The sequence below is a fragment of the Tachyglossus aculeatus genome, chromosome 11 (genome assembly GCF_015852505.1).
Source record: "Tachyglossus aculeatus isolate mTacAcu1 chromosome 11, mTacAcu1.pri, whole genome shotgun sequence".
Classification (NCBI taxonomy): Eukaryota; Metazoa; Chordata; class Mammalia; order Monotremata; family Tachyglossidae; genus Tachyglossus; species Tachyglossus aculeatus.
The window spans coordinates 39,890,379-39,912,488 of record NC_052076.1 but is presented as its reverse complement, the minus strand read 5'-3'; the positions used below and the strand labels follow the sequence as shown (position 1 = coordinate 39,912,488).

The following is a 22,110-nucleotide window of genomic DNA, read 5'->3' as shown; positions in this document are numbered from 1 at the left end:
AGAAAAATCGAGTTTCCCATCTACTGAATCAGTTTGACCTTAATAAAGAATGAAATCCATTAAGATAGTCATGAAAAAAGTACTGAATCATGTGCCATGAATTTCAAAGAAATCCATGGTGGAATTAAAAGCAGCGTAGAAGCAGTGTGGCACAGTGGAAAGAGCTCTGGCTTGGGAGTCAGAGGTCACGGGTTCTAATTCCACCTCCGCTGCTTGTCATCTGTGTGACATTGGACAAGTCACTTAACTTCTCTGTGCCTCAGTTACCTCATCTGTAAAATGGGGAGTTAGACTGTGAGCCCCTCTTGGGACAACCTGATCACCTTATATACTTCCCAGCTCTTAGAACAGTGCTTTGCACATAATAAGCACTTAACAAATGCCACCATTCTTGTCATTATTAAAAAAAATCATTCTGCAGGGCTGTGGGAAGTCAGTTGTAGGACTAAAAGAAATGCATGATTCATGGTCTTTCTGGACTCTTAAATGGGAAACCATGTGGGATAACTTTGAAGGTAGATATAATTAGGTAGATGCTTGTATTCTCTTAGCCTAGAGGTTTGGGAGTAACAAGGGGACATGTGGCCTGATAGGACAGGATAAGGAATATTACAAATAAACTTGAGTCAGAAGGATAACGAATTCTGTGGGCCAGTTAGCTTTCAAAACCAATATGGTGCACAACTTAAATTTACCCCGCAGTTCTAAATGCCCTCTAATCAAGGATAGGCAGTGGAAAGAGCATGTGACTAGGAGCCAGACGACTTAGGTTCTCATCCTGGCTCTTTCTCTGGCTTGATGTGTGATATCAGGCAAGCCGCTTAAACTTCTTGAGCTTCAGTTTCCTCATATGTAAAATAGGATAATAATTGAGTTGCCTTACCTCCCTCAGACGGATGCTGTGAGGATACATTAAAATAATTATGATAAAAATCTATAATTGGAAAAATAAGAGCACTATACAAAATATTATTATTTTATATTATCATGCTTACTTTAACAACGGAGAGCATTCCCTCATTTGTTTGCGGATTGGTGTGTATTTCAAAACTCTGCCCTGGGTTTCCATTGATGATGGTGTAGACCGCCCTCCAGGCTCCCGTAGTGGGGTCATCCTTGTCTTCCACGGTTAAATTCACGATCACTCCAACAACCCCTTCCTTGACCGTGGCTTGAAACTGAAAACCAAAGAAGAAGAAGATGTTTCCATTTTCAATGAAAGAGCAGCCTTTTCTCATATAATGGTATTGTTTCAAAACATCAACAGAGAAGAATGATTCTAGAGTGGACATGTACACAGTTTTTGAACTTGAAGAAATTGTATTGGAGTTAGCCACCAGCATCTTTTAGGATGATTGGAAGGTTTAGCAAATGTAGTGATAATATTTGTTAAGCCATTCTCATCTCATTTTATGCCGTCGAGTCGTCTCCGACCCATAGTGATGCCACGGACACATCTGTCCCAGAACCCCCTGCCTCTATCTGCAATCGCTCTGGTAGTGTATCCATTGGGTTATCTTGGTAAAAATATGGAAGTGGTTTACCACAGCCTCCTTCCATGCAGTAAATTTGAGTTTCCACCCCAACTCTCTCCCACGCTGCTGCTGCCCAGCACAGATGAGTTTTGACTTGTAGCAGATTGTTTCCCACTCACCAGCCACTGCCCAATTTAGGAATGGAGTGCAATAGATAGGCCTCTGCTTGACTCTCCCTCTCGTAGTAGACACTGGCAGAGTACTGGAAACTCTCCAGGTGCAACCCTGAGAGGGGTGTTAAGCCATTGCTGTAAGCCAAGTACTGTACTAAGCATTGGGGTAGATTTAAGATAATCAAGTCTCACAGGGGGCTCAGTCGAAGTAAGACGGAGAACAGTCCACATTTTGCAGATAAGGGACCTGAACCACAGAGAAGTTAAGTGGTTTGCCCAAGATCAAACACCAGGCAAGTGGAAGAGACAGGATTAAAACCCAAGTTCTCTGACTCCCAAGCCCCTGTTTTTTTCACTAGGCCATGCTGTTTCCCTGTTTTCTAGTTTTATGGTTCTATAAAACTATAGACAGCCAGAATTGAAAGACTGAATAGAAAGGTAAATAAGGATTGTTTAAAATGGAAACCTCTTCATTTAGAGAACAAAATCTCACTTCCTCTCACCTGAAGAGCGTTCTGGAACTAGAGGTCCTCCCTGTCCTCCTAGAAATCATATTAATTGATTTTTCTGGGTTCAGATGTGAGGCTCTCCTGAGATCAGCACTGCCTTTTAGCACTGGCACAGCAAAGACAAAGGCCTCTTCCACGTCCACCAGGAATAGAGCCAGTGCACAAATATCCCTAGGTGACAACTGTTTTGTGGAAGTGCCAACTTTAACGGGAATGTTGGGTGGGGAAGAAGATTTGGGATGGAAGATGAGTTCTGTTTTTTAATATATTGAGTTTGAAGTGCTGCTGTACTATCCACCTAAAGATATCCTGTCCCAGCTGTAGGCCCAGAAGCAAACGGCGGCTGGTTGAAAGGAGTTGCCAAGAATGCCTCTCGCCCCCATGAGCCATGGTGGGAGTCCAAGAAACTTTGCTTTCGTTCTTATATTTTGAAGCCCAGGTGACATCCATAGGAAATCCACTGAGGCACAGAGAGGCACCTGACTTCTCTTAATTTAACTGTCTTAAATTAAATAATAAAGTTAAATAAAGTTAAGTACTTCCCTGTGCCTCAGTTAGCTCATCTGTAAAATGGGGATTGAGATTGTGAGCCCCACCTGGGACATAGACTGTTTCCAATCTGATTAGCTTGTATTTATCCCAGCATTTAATACAGTACCTGGCACATAGTAAATGCTCAAGAAATACCATTAAAAAAAAAGGATTCAAGACGGAATAGCCATTCTCTACCCGTGTGCCTCCTGATACTCTACATCTACTCCCCAAAATAATTACCCTGAACATTCACTGCTCTTCCTCCAGGTACTACAAAGATACAGCGTGGGGATCTTTTACTGCGGTAGGGGATAGCCTAGAGGTCCTTGAACTGATAACCATACCCATTAGGGAACCTTCAACTTTGGTGGAGACATCATTGATTCTAATCAATCAGTTGGCTGTGCAACAGGACCAAAATGATCCTGACAGAGTGACTTCACCTTCTTAGGAAATAGAGTGACTCCTAAAGGAAGTCAGGTCTGCCTTGTCAGGGTTTGGGAAAAAAATTTAACAACCAAAAAGAATAGATTGGTTGTAATCGTTATTAAGGACCATTCTCTGATTCTCACGTATAAAGCCATAAAAGCCCTATTTTTTTCTATGTTGTCCATTTAGAATCTCACGTTGCTTAATCAAATATTCTTGTTCTACTGCTTCAATTACATGCTTTAATATTATTATTAATTCAAATATACAATGCAACTCCACTTCAAATTAAGACAAAATAATGATCCTCCAGATATCTGTAGCAACTTCCACTCCACAATTTCAAATTACTTTATAAACATTAGTTTACTACCCAAACTTCCCAAGGGATACAGCGACTTTTAGAACCTCTCTATTAGACTACAGAGGACTTAGGAGTCTTAATTCTCTGTTTTTGTCTCAGCGTATGCAAACATACCCCTGACACCACCAACCTTAAATAAAATATCAACCATGGCAAATATGCTTAAGAAATTATTTTACCCTATGTGAGAAGCACTGCGATTTACAACCTGTACTTGGTTACTTCTCAGTATCTCATGCCATTAATTTAAAACTGAAACTACATGGGGTTTTTTTGCTTCTCTAATTCTTTCAAGGAAAATTCTTTACCTTACATGAAGAATTTTACTTTGTGCCGCAAATATCCACTGAATTCTTTCGAGAATTGCTAATGTACAAACTAATATTTGAAGATAAACCAACTTCTATTTCATCAATCAATCACTGGTATTTATTGAGTTCTTACTGTGTGCAGAACACAGTGCTAAGTATTTGGGAAAGTACAACACAATAAAGCTGGTAGACATGTTCCCTACCCCTCAAAAGCTCAAAATACAAAGGGGGAGACAGACATTACCATAAATCAGTAACTTACAGATATGTACATAAGCGCTGTGGGGCTGCGGATGGGGTGACTATCAAGTGCAGAAAGGGTATATATCCAAGTGGATAGTCTGTGCAGAAGGGAGAGGGAGTAGGGGAAAAGAGGACTGAATCAGGGGAGGCCTCTTGGAGGAGATGCTATTTTAATAAGGCTTTGAAGATGGAGAGAGTGGTCGATGGTTGGATATGAAGGGGAAGGGAGTTCCGGGCCAAAAGAGGATGTGAGTGAGCAAGATAGACAGGATCAAGATACAGTGAGTAGGTTGGTGTTAGAGAGTTGAAGTGAGCAGCTGGGTTGTAGGAGGAAATCAGAAGGATGTAGTAGACACAGAGTGGCCCAGTGCAAAGAACCAAAGCATGGCTTTGGTAGATGACCGTGACTAGTACCTGGAGTAGCTGGTAGGCAATTAACAAAGGCTGAGATACATAATACGCTTATTCATTTTACTTTCAGGTCACTTTAAGAAGCAAAATATTAATATATTAACTTTCAAGAAGCTCAAATGAAACCCTAATATCGTACCTGAGTTTAAATGAAGGGACAGTCAAAGTTTCTCCTCATTTTTAGGTTTCCAAAATGTATAAATGTAATTTTTATAGGATTTATATCTGTGTATTTTCAGAGGCAAATCTAAACTAATAGACATTTGCAGAATCAAATGCAGATATTTTATTACAAATGTTTCTCTTTTGAAGCAGCAAAAATAGCAAATGCATCCAAGTGCCAAAGAGCTGCATCATTTTTGTCCTATGTTTTATATACAAAATGAAGCTAAACAGACTCCCCTTTACATTGTCCTGGTCATCAGTTGACATTTGTTGAGAAAACTCTGAAGGGTGATTAAATGAGTAAAAAGTTTGGTAAATCATAGATCCAGTCTTCATGGAATTGAATATGGAGAAAGGAGGAGCCTGAGATACAGGTGTGCCAATAAATTAATAAATCAAATAGAATACTGAACAGCCATCATAATATGAATGCTTAATGTTAAACAGAAACCCAGAAATAAATCTCTAGAGAATATCACAGGGTAATGAGAAGACCAGATGGGTCTACGTAATCAGAGAAGGGCTCAGGATGGGGTAGTTTTTAATTAATCTCATAACCAGATTAATTAAAAGGAAAGCTGGGCATCTACACCCATTTCTTCCCAATGCCAGTACTGGCCATGACTGAGGGGTATCAGAGGTTAGTTGGGGAGACTATTAATTGTGGTTGGGGACCTCCAACTGAACACTTTGTGTTCCATTTGGGGTTGTGCTTAGAGGAGCTCCCTCACTCACATTATCCTCTCATTGTACCTTAGTTCAAAAATGGATGCGAGGTGGGAGGTGTGTATTTTAATACTCCAATGTGGTTGGGGAGGGACTCAGAAGAAGGGGAGGGAGAGAAAGCACTAGAGCTGAGTCCTGCTGTAAATAAATAAGAAACAGGTTTGGCAATGGAATAAATATGTGAAGTAAAGGGTTAGGAGGTATTAACCATCACCTTGATTGTACAAGCTGAAATTTCGTCAGAAATCCAGAAAACAGGTGGAATCTCAGGACTACCCATTCACATATTACGCTGTAACTTCACACATGGTTTCTTGTCCCTATGCATCCACTGACTATTCCAGACCTCTAACTTCTTCCCATTGACTCAGGACTGCTTGTCTTCCTTCTTTAATGCCTGATGATTCAATTTATTGTTTTCTTGACAAGATAGTACTTTTTTTCCAAAGCTCATTTCACATCCTCAGTGTTCTCCTGTCCCCACATCCATATTCTCCTCCTGCTTAGCTGTTTCCCCAGCTGAAATGTCCCACCTTCTCTTAAAACCTAATCCCTCCACCTGTGCTTTGGACCCCATCTCCTCAAGTTTTAGAGACTCTTTCTGACCATGGTTTTGCTGACAGATTGCTCTCCTTGTTATTTTTTTTTCAACCTCTCCGACCAATCCTTTTTGGTTTCCTTGTCTCGCTTTTTATCCTGTCCCCATCATTTTAGTGTGGGTGAACTGTAAATCTTATGCTGGGGCCTGTATTCTTGCTCTATAGGTAATTCTTGCTCTATAGGTACGTGGTTTCAGCTACCATGGGGAAGGGTGGGGCCGGTGTTTTAGCCATGTTGACTTTAATGGGTACACAATTTGGGTTGATCAGAGACAGAGACAGGCCTAGACTAAGGAGGAAGATAACCAGGGTAGGGAAAGGGACTTGTGCATCATCGCCTTACAGGCAGAAATTCAACTCAGGAGAATAGATTTGCTTTTTCTAAATTTGCACAAAGACCACGAGTTAAAATTACACTCTGATCACCAAGAACAGCTCCTGATGAATTCCACTAAAGAAAATGGCGATGGATTTGTCCAACTGTGATCTAGAGCTATAAAATATGTGACAGACTTGAATAGAATGGAGACGCAATCAAGTGCCTTAAATTCCCTCCTGAAAGTTTCTTTGAACAGGGCATTGAGGACCTAGCCGCCTCTCAGAAGGGCAGTCAAGTTTCTATGTTTCTTCCTCAGATATAGGAACCAGTTTTGGTCAAATACCACATTAGCGGCAGATTTATGATCTGAAACCATGATCAAGTGCTTAGTACAGTTCTCTGCACACAGTAAGCACTCAATAAATATGATTGAATGAATGAATAGAAAAAAAGCTGAAATAGAGGAAAACCAATAACTATTCCCTCAAATTAGGGAGTTAATTGATTTCAGTCATCTTAAATATCCAGAAGTCCCTGAAGCTCTATAAATTCAGAAGAAAGGAGGCTGAATTCAAAAAGTACTTAACATTTACCTAACACCAATTACCGTAAAACATTTTTAAAGGAAAAGTAATACTCTCTCAATCTGACTCATTAGAAATGTGAATTTTAAGGCACATGATAGACAGTTGATGCACCCTGAGATTTCATGCAATTAATAGACTCCTGTTAATAATGGTACATATGCCTGGCTAGTCTGGATATTTGGAAGAATATTTATGTGCTCAAAGATGGTCACTGGATTTACCCTGGGGAGGGGAGGAAGGAGTAGCTAAGGGGAAAAGGAAAAGAGACATGAAGGGGTTGTCGTAATCCGGGGATTAATCATTCAGTGGTCTTTATTAAGCATTTACTGTGTGCAGAGCACTACACTAAACATTTAGGAGAGTACGATAAAATACAGTTGGTAGACTTGATCCCTGCCCTCAAGGTGTTAACAGTCTAATGGGGGATACAGGCACTAAAATAAACCATGGGTAAGGAAAGTAACAGCATATAAGGATGTGTTCATAAATGCTCTGGGGTTATGGATGAGCTAAGTACCTAAGTGCTTAGGAGGTGGGACTAAGTGTATAGGCCAGGAAGTAGAGGGGGAAAATAGGGTGAGGGGTTGTGTGTTCACAGCAAATGATGGATTGATTGTCTCCAAGAGAGGGATCCCTTTAAAGCTGGAGAATTCCCTTCCAAAGAAGCAGCGTGGCTCAGTGGAAAGAGTCCAGGCTTTGGAGTCAGAGGTCATGGGTTCTAATCCCGGCTCCACCAAGTGTCAGCTGTGTGACTTTGGGAAAATCACTTATCTTCTCTGTGCCTCAGTTACCTCATCTGTAAAATGGGGATGAAGACTGTGAGCCCTCCCCGTGTTACAACCCGATCACCTTGTAACCACCCCCACACTTAGAACAGTGCTTTGCACATAGTAAGCACTTAATAAATGCCATTAAAAAAAATTCAGTCATCTCTAAGGAAAAAAGGGTTCCTAGTAGGCCTTCCTCCCCAAAACCAATATGATAAATGTCTTCCTGGTTCTCAAGATAATTTATAAATTCTGCAGGAAAATCTGGAAATCAGAGTTCCTCCTTCATCTGCCCCCTTTCCTCTTACACTCCCTTCCATCGAGTCCCTATAACTCCTTGCCTTAGTCTGAAGATAATGTAGGTTTCTCTTTAATTTACTGCTCTTTGGGCTATTCCCAATGGTTGGTTGAATGACATATGCATTTTAACTGAATTGATGTAGCCTGTTCTAGTCCATGTTCAGGAGAAAGACTACATTGATAGGGTAGGTGTATTCAAATCTGCTTGTCTTGATCACTTGCAAACTAGGGCATCAGTGTAATTGACTGAAGTCAATGTAGGACCACGAGATACCAGTCTAGGAATTCATGGAAGAGTGAGGAAGCACATGAAGAATGGAAAATAGTATTATTAATATCATCATTATTATCATTATGGTACTTTTTAAGTGCTATGTGCCAAGAACTGTACAAAACACTGGGGTAGTAGATACGTGATCAGGTCTTACCTGGGGCTCACAGTCTAAGTAGGAGGGACACAGGTATTGAATCCCTATTTGCAGATGAGGTAAGTAAGGAATTGCCTAGGGTAAATCGGCAGGCAATTGGCAGATTTCATATTAGAACTCAGATCCTCTAACTCAGAGGCCTGTGCTGTTACTACTAGGCATACTGCTTCCTAGTTAAGATAATGTCCCCAGGCACTGTACTTAGCCCTGGGGAGGATAAAAAAATAGGCACATTTGATATCCTTCTAGCATGAAGCACGTAGTTCTTAGACAGCAGGATCTTCCCACAGCTCAACTTCAATACTTAGCGAATGAATGATAAAAAATGTGCCATAGAGTGATAATTGCCCTCCCAAACTCATTAAAATTCACTGCAATGTGATCCCCTCATCAAGAACAACCAATTACAACTCCAATTCAGTTTGTATTAATCAGAGCAACATTTTGACTGAAGGTGTTGACTGTTTCTGGTATGTTGTTTGTTTTCTCTTTTAGATTCTGTAGTGGTGAAAGATGATGGGAGTCACTGCTCCACTCAGCTTTGTATGCTGTGAGTTTAAACAAATGCAAGCTGGAAGAGAGCAAGATATACACGAGATTGGAAGACATAAAATCAAAAACCTGGCTTCTTGATATCTTCTGCACCTGTTCATCTTACTGTGAGAGGTACATTTGTCATTAGGTAAACCTAATTGGTTGGCTCAAATATACATTCCAGATCATTTTAAGAAAGGATAAAAATATCCCTAGAAAGAAGATCTTTTAGAAGAAAATTCAAATATTGCCTTCCAGATTTACATGGCAAAACACATGTAATCAGTACCGGCCCCATGCACCTGGCCCGACTCCTCTAACCCATCTCCAGCCCAGCCCCAAATCAAGAACTTCGAGGTTGGCCTCTGCTTGACGGACTTCATTTCAAGACTTTCCACTCCATGACTCTGACCCTCTGCCTTCTTCTCACATAGTTCAGGCCAGCCAGAAGCCAATGTAAAGGAGGGAGCAAAAAGCTCTCTCACTACTGGACCACAATCATCAGAGTAACCATCCAGTTTAATACTGAAAAATTCAATTTTCAGCCGGTCTCTCCCCTATCTGAAGTGGATTAGACATGACTGCTCTTGCTTTCAGCAAGCAACCACCTTCTGCCATGACTACTGCAGTTGAATTCCATGAGCCAAATGTGAATCTCAACTTTCCTGAGAAATGCTCTAGGTTTGGGCAAACTCAGTATATTTGCATTAAATGAAGTGTGATGATGATAATCATAATAATAATTGTGGCATTTGTTAAGTGCTTACTATGTGCCTGGCACTGTACTAAGCGCTGGGGTGGGTATAAGCAGTTGGGTTGGACATACTCCCTGTCCCGTGTGGGGCTGCAGTCTCAATCCCCATTTTACAGATGAGGTAATTGAGGTACAGAGAAGTGAAGTCACTTGCCCAAGATCACACAGAAGACAAGTGGTGGAGCCGGGATTAGAACCCATGACCTTCTGACACCCAGGACTGTGCTCTATCCACTAGGCCATACTGCTTCTGATGTCATCTCATTATACTATGTGCCCAGCATGATGTGTATGACAACACTTGCACCTTAATTACCTGTGTTCCTGAGTTCCATCAGTGGCCACCTTACCTGCAGACTAGGGCCACAGCCTGGAACAATCAGTAATCAAGTGTAAAATCAAAAATGTTTGGATGAAAACTCCTGCCTACAAGATGGCGACTGAATGCTTTCAGATAGTAAATTCTAGGATCGTATCTTCCTACTATTGGCTGACTAATAAGTCAGACATAGGCGCTGTGAAAACATGGGAGGATTCTGTGAACATTCTTCAATGCCTGCCGTTTGTTTATTCTGCACATAAAATATGCTTATTAGATCTGTTATGAAACCGGCATAGCTATATTTGATGGGGGAAATTTGCTTGTGTAAGACATTGCCATGGAAATACTTCACAGTAGCTACAGATTTTCATCTTGGGCTTCATTGGTTGGGGAATCTAGAAGAAGCCATTATTTATGTATTTCCCAAATGTCAACCACTGACATTTATGGTTCAAATCCACTTGCATATGGAAACCAAACACTCTCCAATTTAAAGTACAGGTGAATAATTCATTTGGGTTTTGATTATGTAAATGGCATACAGTGACATGATAGAAAATGAAAAGGAAAATCACAAAATAGGGAGCATAAGGAAGTTATTACAATTTTCTTTGCTGGATACAAGAGATTAGGCACTTAATTTCATTTAAGATTTAAATTTCCCTTTCACTTGATTTTCTATTTTTCTGCAATGCACAATTTTTTGCCTCTTAAGAAGAAAAAGGAAGATGATTTGATTGTGGGCCACAGAGAGATTTTCAGCAGCTATGAAATCAAGCATAATCATTTTAGGTGAACACAATTTGCAACTTTGGGGAAGAATGAATTCCAACTTTACCATGTGAATACCGCATACCTCTATAATGAAACCTCAGTTTGGTTTACCCAATTTTGTGAATTGTCAATAGTAAGGGCTATCTTTTGTCATTGAACCTAGCTTTACTAAACTCATGTGCATTCGAGGAGTATTTTTGAAATTGCCTTTTTATGAAATTTTCCTTCAGAGTTCTATCAGACCGAGTCATCCTTGTAAAACCTTGGGAATTGCAAATAATTTGTCTGATCAGAAGATGCAACTTGGCTTCATCAATACCAAATACCCTATATGATACATGAGTGAGTTATCATGCTGAGAACTATCATGCTCTAGACTGTGAGCCCGCTGTCGGGTAGGGACCGTCTCTATATGTTGCCAACTTGTACTTCCCAAGCGCTCAGTACAGTGCTCTGCGCACAGTAAGTGCTCAATAAATACGATTGAATGAATGAATGAGAAGCAGTATGGCTCAGTGGAAAGAGCATGGGCTTGGGAGTTAGAGGTCATGGGTTCAAATCCTGACTCCACCAATTGTCAGCTATGTGACTTTGGGCAAGTCACTTAACTTCTTTGTGCCTGTTACCTCAGCTGTCAAATGGGGATTAAGACTGTGTGCCCACCATGGGACAACCTGCTTACCTTGTATCTACCCCAACACTTAGAATAGTGCTTTGCACATAGTAAGCACTTAACAAATGCCATCATTATTATTGTTATCATTATCAAGGCAGGGGCTGATTATTAGGCTAATTGAAGCAGCCTAGTGTGAAGCCACACAGGCCTGGGAATCATAAAACCTGGGTTCTAATCCCAGCTCTGTCAAATGCTTTGCTGTGAGACCTTAAGCAAGTCACTTAACTTCTCTATGCCTCAGTTCAACTTGTTTTCCCTCCTCCTTGGACCCTGAGCCCAATGTGGGACAGGGACTGGGTGCAACCTAATTAACTTGTATCTACCCCAGTACTTAGAACAGTGTTTGACACATAATAATGATAATAATAATTATTATTGTTATCGTATTTGTTAAATGCTCAGTATGTGCCAGGCACTCTACTAAGCACTGGGGTGGATACCAGCAAATTGGGTTGGACACAGTCCCTGTCCCATGTGGGGCTCACAGCCTCCTTCCCCATTTTACAGATAACGTAACTGAGGCACAGAGAAGTGAAGTGACTTGCCCAAGGTCACACAGACACGTGGCAGAGCTGGGATTAGAGCCTTCTGACTCCTAGGCCTGTGCTCTATTCCCTATGCCATGCTGCATATCACACCATGTTGAGCACATTGTAAGTGCTTAGTAGATAGTATTAAAAAAAAACCTGAAATAACCGAATCCAGATTTTTTTCTTCCCTATTTTTGATACAACAGCCACAGAAAATCTTAATTTCCACTCAGTCCATGAAACACAGTGCTAGTCCTGCCCCTGTAGGGCATGGGTGGGAGAGAGGATGAGCAGAGGAGGTCCTCACACGCATTTCCTTATTCTAGAGACACTGGGAGTCAAACGAGGAAGAGTGAATGGCCAACGGCGGGGGGAGATATTGGCATCAATGTGGGCAGCTAGAGCAGTGGAAAGTTGAAGGACGTAATGATTTGAAAAACTATTTAGAAATCTGCTTTAGCAGCAGATCTGCCTGTGAGTAGGAAATTGACTCGGTGAACACCATCTTCCTGCCAGAAGATTTTATGTAATCATATTTGTAGGTCTGTTCTATGAAACGTACTCAAATCTAAAGCCCTGTTTTCCCACACCTTCCGATGGGGTAAATTTTATGGTTAGGAAATGGAACGGTGGGTGAAAGGATTCTCTGACCCGAAGAGAGCAAACTATACTATTCACCTTTAAATGGAGTCAGCATTGCCTAAGGACCACACAGACATGCACTTTTCGAATTTACGAGCCCATTTACAGTTGAATTCAATGAACCTGGCTCCTTCCCAGCAACCCATCTCCTCTCTCTTCACCCGGGATAAATAGAAAGCAATCTTTAAGCAGCAGACTTTGTTCTTCAGGGGGGATTGGGAAGGTGATGCAGGAGGAGAAATAATGTTTTATACCTCTGACTCAAAGTCTTCGAATAGATCCACTTCATTTAGGTTATCGCTAACGAGAGAGCGAGATGCCCCCAGCCAGTGGAAACCCAACCACGATTTGTGACATACCACTTTCTTTTCATTCCAGCTTTTTTGTCTACGGGACTAGAAAAAGTCCATCTCGAATCTCTTGAGCTATTGAAAAGTTGACACACTTGGTTGCTAGCATCCTAACATAAACAGGGAGGAGACAAAACAGCCTGCTTTCATTACGAGGGATTTGTACAAATTTGTACTTGGAATTGACTCTCAGCCTCCAATTTATATTTAAATCCCAAATATCTTAGAAGAACCAACATTAGATACATGGCTGCCTTCTGCCCCACCGATTATTGTTTCAAATAGGGCCCCAAGGACCTGAGTCTTATTCCCCATCTCATTGCTACCTGCCTCATCCTGCTACCTTCAAACGAAGTCCTGTTGAAAATAATAAATTCACCAGGGAGAAGAGGAGAATAATCACCACCCCAAGTGAATTTGTCCCTTGCTGAAGTCAAGAAGCAGCAGCCAGAGAGGCTTAGTCAATAGCTGAAATGCAGAGAACAAAGAAATGATCGTTTCTTTTGTGTTTTGGCTACAGAATTGTGTAACCCAGCAGGTGTCTATTTTGTTGGATGAAAATGATGCCCCACTATGTTTGCCCCAAAGGTGGGGAAAAGACAGAGCTTGATGAAAACTGAGCTAGAATGGCATTGCATTCCCCCGCCTTTTGGAAAGATTTGCTGAAGTGCTAGGGCGCTGTTGTGAGCTTGTATCTCTTTCTACCCCCTCTCCCTCCTTTTCTCTCTCACACACTCTCTGTTCCTCCGTTTCTTCTCTCTCTTTCCTTCTCTTTCTCTCCCCCTGAGCACTAGGAATGGAAATTTTTTTAAGGAAAGCTTCTTCCCTCTGCTCCCTCTATCCCTGTCCCTCCTTTCTCTCCTCTTCGTTTGCCTGCAGGAGAGTGAACCTGCCTGACTGCCTATTTTCACCCTACCCTCCTAATGACTCTCAGGGATGGAATATGACACCTGTCATGTCAACCCCCCTTCTTTGGAGGAAGGCTTCTTGAAGTGGTTGTGCTTCTAAGGATTCCAGATCTGGAAATGGCTCCATCCTGTACATCTTGTTCCTTCTTCTTGCTCTCCCCTCTCCTATACACACCCTGCTTTCAGCCTCTTAGTAAATGAAAATAATGGGAATTCCATTTTCTACAAGACTTTTTGTGACAAATCAATGTACTATCGTCAGTGGAAATGCAATACAATAAAAGGACACAAACTGTGGCAAAATATAAATTCCAATAACGTAAAAATGGGATTTCACTGTGAACGGTCACTGAATCAAATTTTATGTGGTCTAAAGCAAAGCTAAAAGGCAGAATACCTTAGCAAGAGAGATACCCAATTAATTTGATAGCATGGTGTATTTGATCAGTAACCCACTAAATGGGTTTTTTGTTAATATTCTTCCTTTAAGTATTTCTTCTATGGATAAATGTTACTGTACAAAGAGAAATAACTGGAGAATATCCCAGGCATCACGGGCAAATCTGAGAAGTCCGTAATTTGAAAGGAATTTATCTTCGATGGTTAGCACTGCCTGACGAGGATTTGAGAGTAAGTTAAGCCATGCTAGTCATGTACTCCAGGACACTATAATGATGATGCTGGCATTTATTATGCACTTACAATGTGTAAAGCACTGTTCTAAGCGCTGCGGAGGTTACAAGTTGATCAAGTTGTCCCAGGTGGGGCTCACAGTCTTAATCCCCATTTTACAAATGAGGGAACTGAGGCCCAGAGAAGTTAAGTGACTTGCCCAAAGTCACACAGCTGACAAATGGTGGAGCTGGGGTTTGAACCCATGAACTCTGATTCCAAAGCTAGTGCTCTTTCCACTGACCCATGCTGCTTCTCTCAAGCATTCATTATAATGCAATTCAAGTGCTCCAAACTGTAACTAGAATCAGATTTTGCCACTAAAATTCTGGGTAAGGCCAAAGGAGAACATTTTAGGACTTGGTTTTAGCAGAGTAGAGTCAGGTAAGACATGCTGGGGAAAGCAGGGAAGGTGAAACTTTCCTAAGGACACCTACATTTGACAATCAGTAAAACTTTAACTGGAGATGGGGGAAGACTGAAGAGCAGCTTGGCCAAGATACCTATTCTATTCTCGTTCAATCGCGGCACCATCTCCACTTGGTAGGAAGACTAGTCATAAATCTGTTTAAAAATGTTTAAAAATATAAAAGCCTCAGAAAAATCAGAAGGCCTCTGCGGCCAATAATCCCAAATGACAAAGAATGGACCTCTGATTAAGTAGGGATATGGTATGTAGGAAGGTGGAGGGGTGGGGGGAGGAAATGACCAAGAAGTTTCATAATTAACCTATTGTGGGTGTGCCTTGATATGGCTGGATTTCTGGAACATAGAGAATACAGCGCACTACCTTATGAAAACGTTATTTTTTGACCAACGCCACATTCCAGGAATGTTGCAATACTTACTCCCAAACGTGTACATGATGACTGACATCAAAAAGAATCTAGTATCTTTTAAGTTATAGAAATAGTCATTATTTACCTAACTTTCCCACTACAGTTGCCATTCCCATCTTACATATCCCAGAAATCTGTAACCTTGGTATCAGCCTCGATCTTTCACTGATTTTCAACTTACATTCAATTTGTTAAATTTTGCTAGGTATTTCCCAGATCAGCCCCTCCCTTTCGATCCAAACAGTCACCGCCTTGGTCCAGGTGCCCATCATATCCTGGTTCATTCTCAGTGTCTTTCGCTGGCTCCTCCTCTGACTTCCAACTCGTAACTCCAGGAGTTCCTCAAGGTTCAGTAATAGGTCCCCTTCTACCCTCTACTTACATCTACTCCCTTTAAGAACTCATTCATTCTCAGGTCTTCAAGTACCATCTCTGTGCAGATGATTCCCAAATCTACATCTTCAGCTCTGATTTTTCCTCTACACGATTTTGTATTTCCTTCTGCCTTCAGGACCTCTCTATTTGGCTGTCCCACCAACACCTCAAATGTAATATGTGCAAAACCGAACTCCTCTTTTTCCTTCTACCCCCACCACTGGCTTTTCCATTACTGTAGATAGTACCACCATCTTTCCTGTCTCACAAACCCATAACTGTGGCATTACCCTTGACTCCTCTCTCATCAATCCACATATTCAAAGCTGTCACCAAACTTTGCAAGTATAGCTTTCACGACATCACTAAAATCCACCTTTTCCTCTCCATTGCAACCACAATCACGTTGATAATACTACTACTAATAATAATGATAACATTTATTAAGCACTATGTGCCAAGCACTGTTCTAAGTGCTTGGGAGGTTACAAGGTGATCTGGTTGTCCCCCGGAGGGCTCACAGTCTTAATCCCCATTTTACAGATAGGGAACTGAGGCCCAGAGAAATGAAGTGACTTGCCCAAAGTCACACAGCTGACAATTGGCTGAGCCGGAATTTGAAACCATGACCTCTGACTCCAAAGGCTGTGCTCTTTCCACTAAGCCACGATCCAAGCACTTACCCCATCTCACTTTGACTATTGCGCCAGCCTCCTTGCTAACCTCCCTGCTTCCTGTATCTCCCCACTCCAGTCTATACTTTGCTGCCCAGATCATTTTTTAGCAAAGCCATTCAGCCCATGATTCTCCATTCCTCAATACCCACTGGTGGTTGCCTATCCACCTCCATATTAAGAAGAAACCCCTTACTATTGGCTTTAAAACACACAGTTACCTTGTCCCTCCTTCCCTAACTCTCTACAACCCATTCCACTCACTCAATAAATACAATCGAATTGAATGAGCTTCCACTCTTCTAATGCCAACCTACTCACTGAACCTCATTCTCATCTATCTCACCCACAGTGACCTTTCCCCCACATCCTGTCCCTGGCCTGGAATGCCCTTCCTCTTTATATCTGACAATCACTCTACCCACCTTAAAAGCCTGATTAAAAGCACATTTCCGCTGAGGCCTTCCCCAACTGAGTCCTCATTTCCTCTTCTTCCACTAAATTCTGCATTGCCCTTACACTTGGATTTGCACCCATTATTCATCCCACCCTCAGCTCCACAGCACTTATGTACAGCGTGGTTTAGTGGAAAGAGCACGGGCTTAGAAGTCAGAGGTCGTGGGTACTAATTCCCCCTCTGCCACTTGTCAGCTGTGTGACTTTGGGTGAGGCACTTACCTTCTCTGTGCTTCAGTTCGCTTATCTGTAAAACTGGGGATTAAGACTGTGAACCCCACGTGGGGCAACCTGATAACCTTGTATCTACCTTAGCACTTCGAACAGTGCTTGGCACATAGTAAGCACTTAAATACCATCATCACCAATCGTACTTATTGAGCGCTTACTGTGTGCAGAACACTGTACTAAGCGCTTGGGAAGTACAAATTGGCAACATATAGAGACAGTCCCTACCCAACAGTGGGCTCACAGTCTAAAAGGGGGAGACAAAACCAAACATACTAACAAAATAAAATAAATAGAATAGATATGTACAAGTAAAATAAATAAATAAATAAATAAATAAATAGAGTAATAAATATGTACAAACATATATACATATATACAGGTGCTGTGGGGAAGGGAAGGAGGTAAGATGGGGGGATGGAGAGGGGGACGAGGGGGAGTGGAAGGAAGGGGCTGAGTCTGGGAAGGCCTCCTGGAGGAGGTGAGCTCTCAGTAGGGCCTTGAAGGGAGGAAGAGAATGAGCTTGGCGGATGGGCAGAGGGAGGGCATTCCAGGCCCGGGGTATGACGTGGGCTGGGGGTCGATGGCGGGACAGGCGAGAACGAGGTAATAATTATAATTATTATTATATAATTATTAGTATTGCGTATGTGTAATTTATCTATATTAATGACTGCCTCCCCCTCTAGGCTGTAAGCTCATTGTGGGCAGGGAACGTGTCAACCTACTGTTATATATTGTACTTTCCAAAGCACTTAGTATACTGCTCTGACAGTAACTGCTCAATACAAATGATTGATCGATTGATTGAATTATTATATCTGTCTCCTCACTGGCCTTCCTGTCAATAGCCTCTCCTCATCAGTCCACACTTCACTGTGCTGCTTGGATCTTTTTTAAAGAAGCTATTCAGTATATATATCACCTATTCTACAAATCCTTCCCAGGATGGCCTTTTCTCTCCTCGACAAGCTTAAACTCTTGACAGGTGGATTTAATGCACTCCATCACATCTTACCCTCTTATTAGCTTTCTTCTCTCACTGCACCTCAGCTTTCATTCTTTGTCCAGACACACCCATTCCAGTACAGTAAAACTGAGGCACAGGCTGGGAAGTATAACAAATCGTACCTTGACTGACATCACGGGGCTACTTTTTTTTAAATGGCATTTATGAAGCACTTACTATGTGCCAAGCACTGTTCTAAGCACTGGGGAAGTTACAAGGTGATCAGGTTGTCCCACGGGGGGCTCACATTAATCCCCATTTTACAGATGAGGGAACTGAGGCCCACAGAAGTGATGTGACTTGCCCAAAGTCACACAGCTGACAGTTGGCGGAGCCGGGATTTGAACCCATGACCTCTGACTCCAAAGCCCGGGATCTTTCCCCTGAGCCATGCTGCAACCATTTCTTCCTACACCAATTCTACTTGTGTCAACTTGTGAATTGTGTTGTACCTTGAGCAGACTTGTGTGGTGGGATGAGTGCCACCTAATTAATTCAGTGCCATAGTCAAATCAGGTAATGAAAGGACATGCTATAGTGAGAAGCAATATGGTGTAATGGATAGAGCACGGGATTGAGAGTCAGTAGGTCATAGGTTCTGATCCTGGCTCGGCCACTTATTTACTGTGTGACCTTGGGCAAGTAACTTCACTTCTCTGTGCCTCAGTTACCTCATCCATAAAATGGGGATTGAGACTGTGAGCTCAACCTGGGACAGGGACTGTGTCCACCCCAATTTGCTTGTATCCACCTCAGTGCTTAGTACAGTGCCTGCACACAGTAAGTGCTTAAGAAATGCCACAATTATTATTACTATTGTTAGTTGAACTGGATAAAGAGAGTGGTCTTTGTACTTATAGACAATGATTATGAAATTCACCTCTGGGGACACTTGTGACTGAAAAACATAGTAATAAAAATGATAGCATTTGTCAAGAGCTTACTCTGTGAGAAGCATTATGCTAAGTGCTGGGGTGGATAATCAGGGTGTCTCACATTGGGCTTCCCATTTTGCAGATGAGGTGACTGAGGCACAGAGAAGTTAAGTGACTTGCCCCAAATCACACAGCTGATAAGTGGCGGAGCTGGGATTAGAAGCATAATTTGAGATCCACAAACCCATCCACATCAGAACCACACCAAACTGCCCTTTGTTAAACTGTCATGGTTAGGGTTGCAGTACCCAGCACAGTTTTCATTTCTGTCTCATGATTCTCTAAAGTGTCATTGATGAAAAAAGTTGCTACTTTACTGAATTCAGTGGCTAAGGTAGTCTGTCTACCATATCTGTCTCCCAGTTGTAACCAAAAAGTGATGACAACATGCTATCTCCTGAGTTTTTTTAAGTATTACTTTCCTCTTGTGGAAGGGCAATCAATCAATGACCACTATCTTCAACTGTTCACTCTCCAATGGCTTCTTCCCCACTGCTTTTAAACATGTTCATGTCTCCCCGATCCTAAAAACCCCTCCCTGACCCCATGGCTCCTATCTCCCTCCTTCCATTCCTCTCCAAACTCCTTGAGCCAGTTTCAAGTTCCTCCCCTTCAATTCTGTCCTTGACCCCTTCCAATCTGGCTTCCATCCCCTTCACTCCATAGAAATTGCCCTCTCACAGGTCACAAACGATCCCCTTCTTGTCAAATCCAATGGTGTCTACTCCATACTAATCCTACTCGACCTCTCAGTTGTCTTCAACAGCTGGGTCTTCCTCAAATTTCAGTTTCTATTCTCTATCTACACCCAGAGAACTCATTTGCTCCCATGCCTTCCACTACCACCTCTATGCAGATGATTCCCAAATCTACATCTCCAGCCCTGATCTTTCTCCCTCTCTGCAATCTTGCATTTCCTCCTGCCTTCAGGACATCTCAAACTGGATGTCCTATAGTCCTCTCAAAGTTTGCATGTACAAAACAGAATTCCTTATCTCTCACCCATACCCCACCCTCCTCCTGACTTTCCAATTACTGTAGATGGCATCACCAACCTTCGTGTCTCACAGACTCATGACCATGGCATTATCCTTGATTTACCTCTTTCTTCAACCCACGTATTCAGTGTCACTAAATCCTGTTGGCTCAACCTACGTGGTATGGCTAATATCTGCCCTTTCCTCTCCATCGAAACTGCTACTGTGTCAATCCAAGCCCTTATCCTATCCTACCTTGATTACTGCATTAGCCTCCTTGCTGACCCCCTACCCTCCTATCTCTCCCCACTCCAGTCCACACTTCACTCTGCTGCCCAGATCATTTTATTACAAGAATATCCAGTCCATGTTTCCCCCCCCTGCCAAGTACCGCCAGTGGTTGCCCATCCACCTCCGCAACATTCGGAACCTCCTTGCCAAGAGATTTAAAGCACCCAATCACCTTGCCCCCTCCTACCTCATGTCGCTACTTTCCAACTACAACCCAGCTCACACATTTTATTCCTCTAATGCCAACCTACTCACTGCACCTTGATTTTGTCTATCTCACCACTGACTTCTGGCCCACATCCTGCCTCTAGCCTGCAATGCCCTCCCTCCTCATATCTGACAGACTATTACTCTCCGCCTTTTCAAAGCCTTATTGAGAGGCCTTCCTTGACTAAGCTCTCATTTCCTCTTTTCCTACTCCCTTCTGCACTGCCCAGATTTGCTCCCTTTATTCACCCCCCTTTCCCCAGACCCACAGCGCTTATATACATATCGGTAATTTATTTATTTATATCAATATCTCCCACTCTGAACTGTAAACTCGTGTGGACAGTGAATATGTCTGTTATATTGTCCTCTGTCAAGTGCTTAGTACTGTGCACTGCACACAGTAAGCACTCAATAAATATGACTGATTGATTGAATCATATGCATTGAGTACTTACTGGGTGCAGAGCACCATACTAAGCATTTGAAAAAGTACAATTGCAACAGAGTCGTTTTGCCATGAGGACATATACCATGGCAGGACCCAAGCGCTTCCACATTTATCTCTGGTAATTCTCCCACCTGCTGTAATAAGTGACTTGGGAAGGGGAAAGAGAATAGCAAGTGTGTTCTTAGCTTCCTTATCCCTAGAAGAGGGAATTGACTGCAAAGTAGATTTCACTGGTCCAACATTTAATTTTTTTTTATTTACAATGCCTTGTTCTTGTAAGATTATAACCCTGCACCTCTTCACTAGTCGCTGATATTTGCCAATCTGCATTTGCAATACTGTGAACACGAAGCACTGTTTGTGGCACATAATTTAATATGATGCTTGAATTAAATTTGACGGTATACTTGGTACACAAACAATTACAGTGGTAAACAAAAATCACACTCAATTTACCCTTAAAGGGCATTTATTTTGAGGACTTGGAAAAACAAAGGGCATTGGCCGTTTTCCAGCCAATTGCCTCAAAATAAGAAGTTTCAATAGATTTCCAGAATTTGACAGGGATCCAGAAGTTACTTGTAATATGGCTCAGTGGAACGAGCACCAGCTTGGGAGTCAGAGGTCATGGGTTCTAATCCCGCTCTGCCACTTGTCAGCTGTGGGACTTTGGGCAAATCACTTCTCCTCTGTGCCTCAGTTCCCTCATCTGTAAAATGGGGATCAAGACTGTGAGCCCCACGTGGGACAACCTGATCACCTTGTATCCCCCCCAGGGCTTAGAACAGTGCTTTGCACATAGTAAGCGCTTAACAAATACCATCATTATCATTATTATTATTCTAATTCTGGCTCCACCACTTGTCAGCTGTGGGACTTTGGGCAAATCACTTAACTCCTCTGTGCCTCAGTTCCTTCATCTGTAAAATGGGGATCAAGACTGTGAGCCCCGAGTGGGTCAACCTAACCTTGTATCTATCCCAGCGCTTAGAACAGTGCTCGGCACATAGTAAGTGCTTATCAAATACCAACATTATTATTATTATTAGCAGTAGTATTTATTCAGTGCTAATTGTGTGCAAAGCACTGCACTACAGGGGAGGATTTGGCCCTCAAGGGGACTGCAATCTCAGAGGAGCACCTGCCTTCATGAGGAATTACATCTG

At 42.1% G+C, this 22,110-nt stretch overlaps 1 protein-coding gene across 2 annotated transcripts in view; it reads right to left on the bottom strand.

The window, feature by feature from the left end:
- The window catches only part of CDH13 (cadherin 13), a 991,500-nt gene that overhangs the window by 141,494 nt on the left and 827,896 nt on the right, over nucleotides 1-22,110 (bottom strand). For both annotated transcript variants that reach the window (XM_038754876.1, XM_038754877.1), the window contains exon 9: nucleotides 996-1,178. In XM_038754876.1, coding sequence (XP_038610804.1) covers nucleotides 996-1,178 — 183 coding nt within the window. The remainder of the gene's footprint in view (nucleotides 1-995; nucleotides 1,179-22,110) is intronic.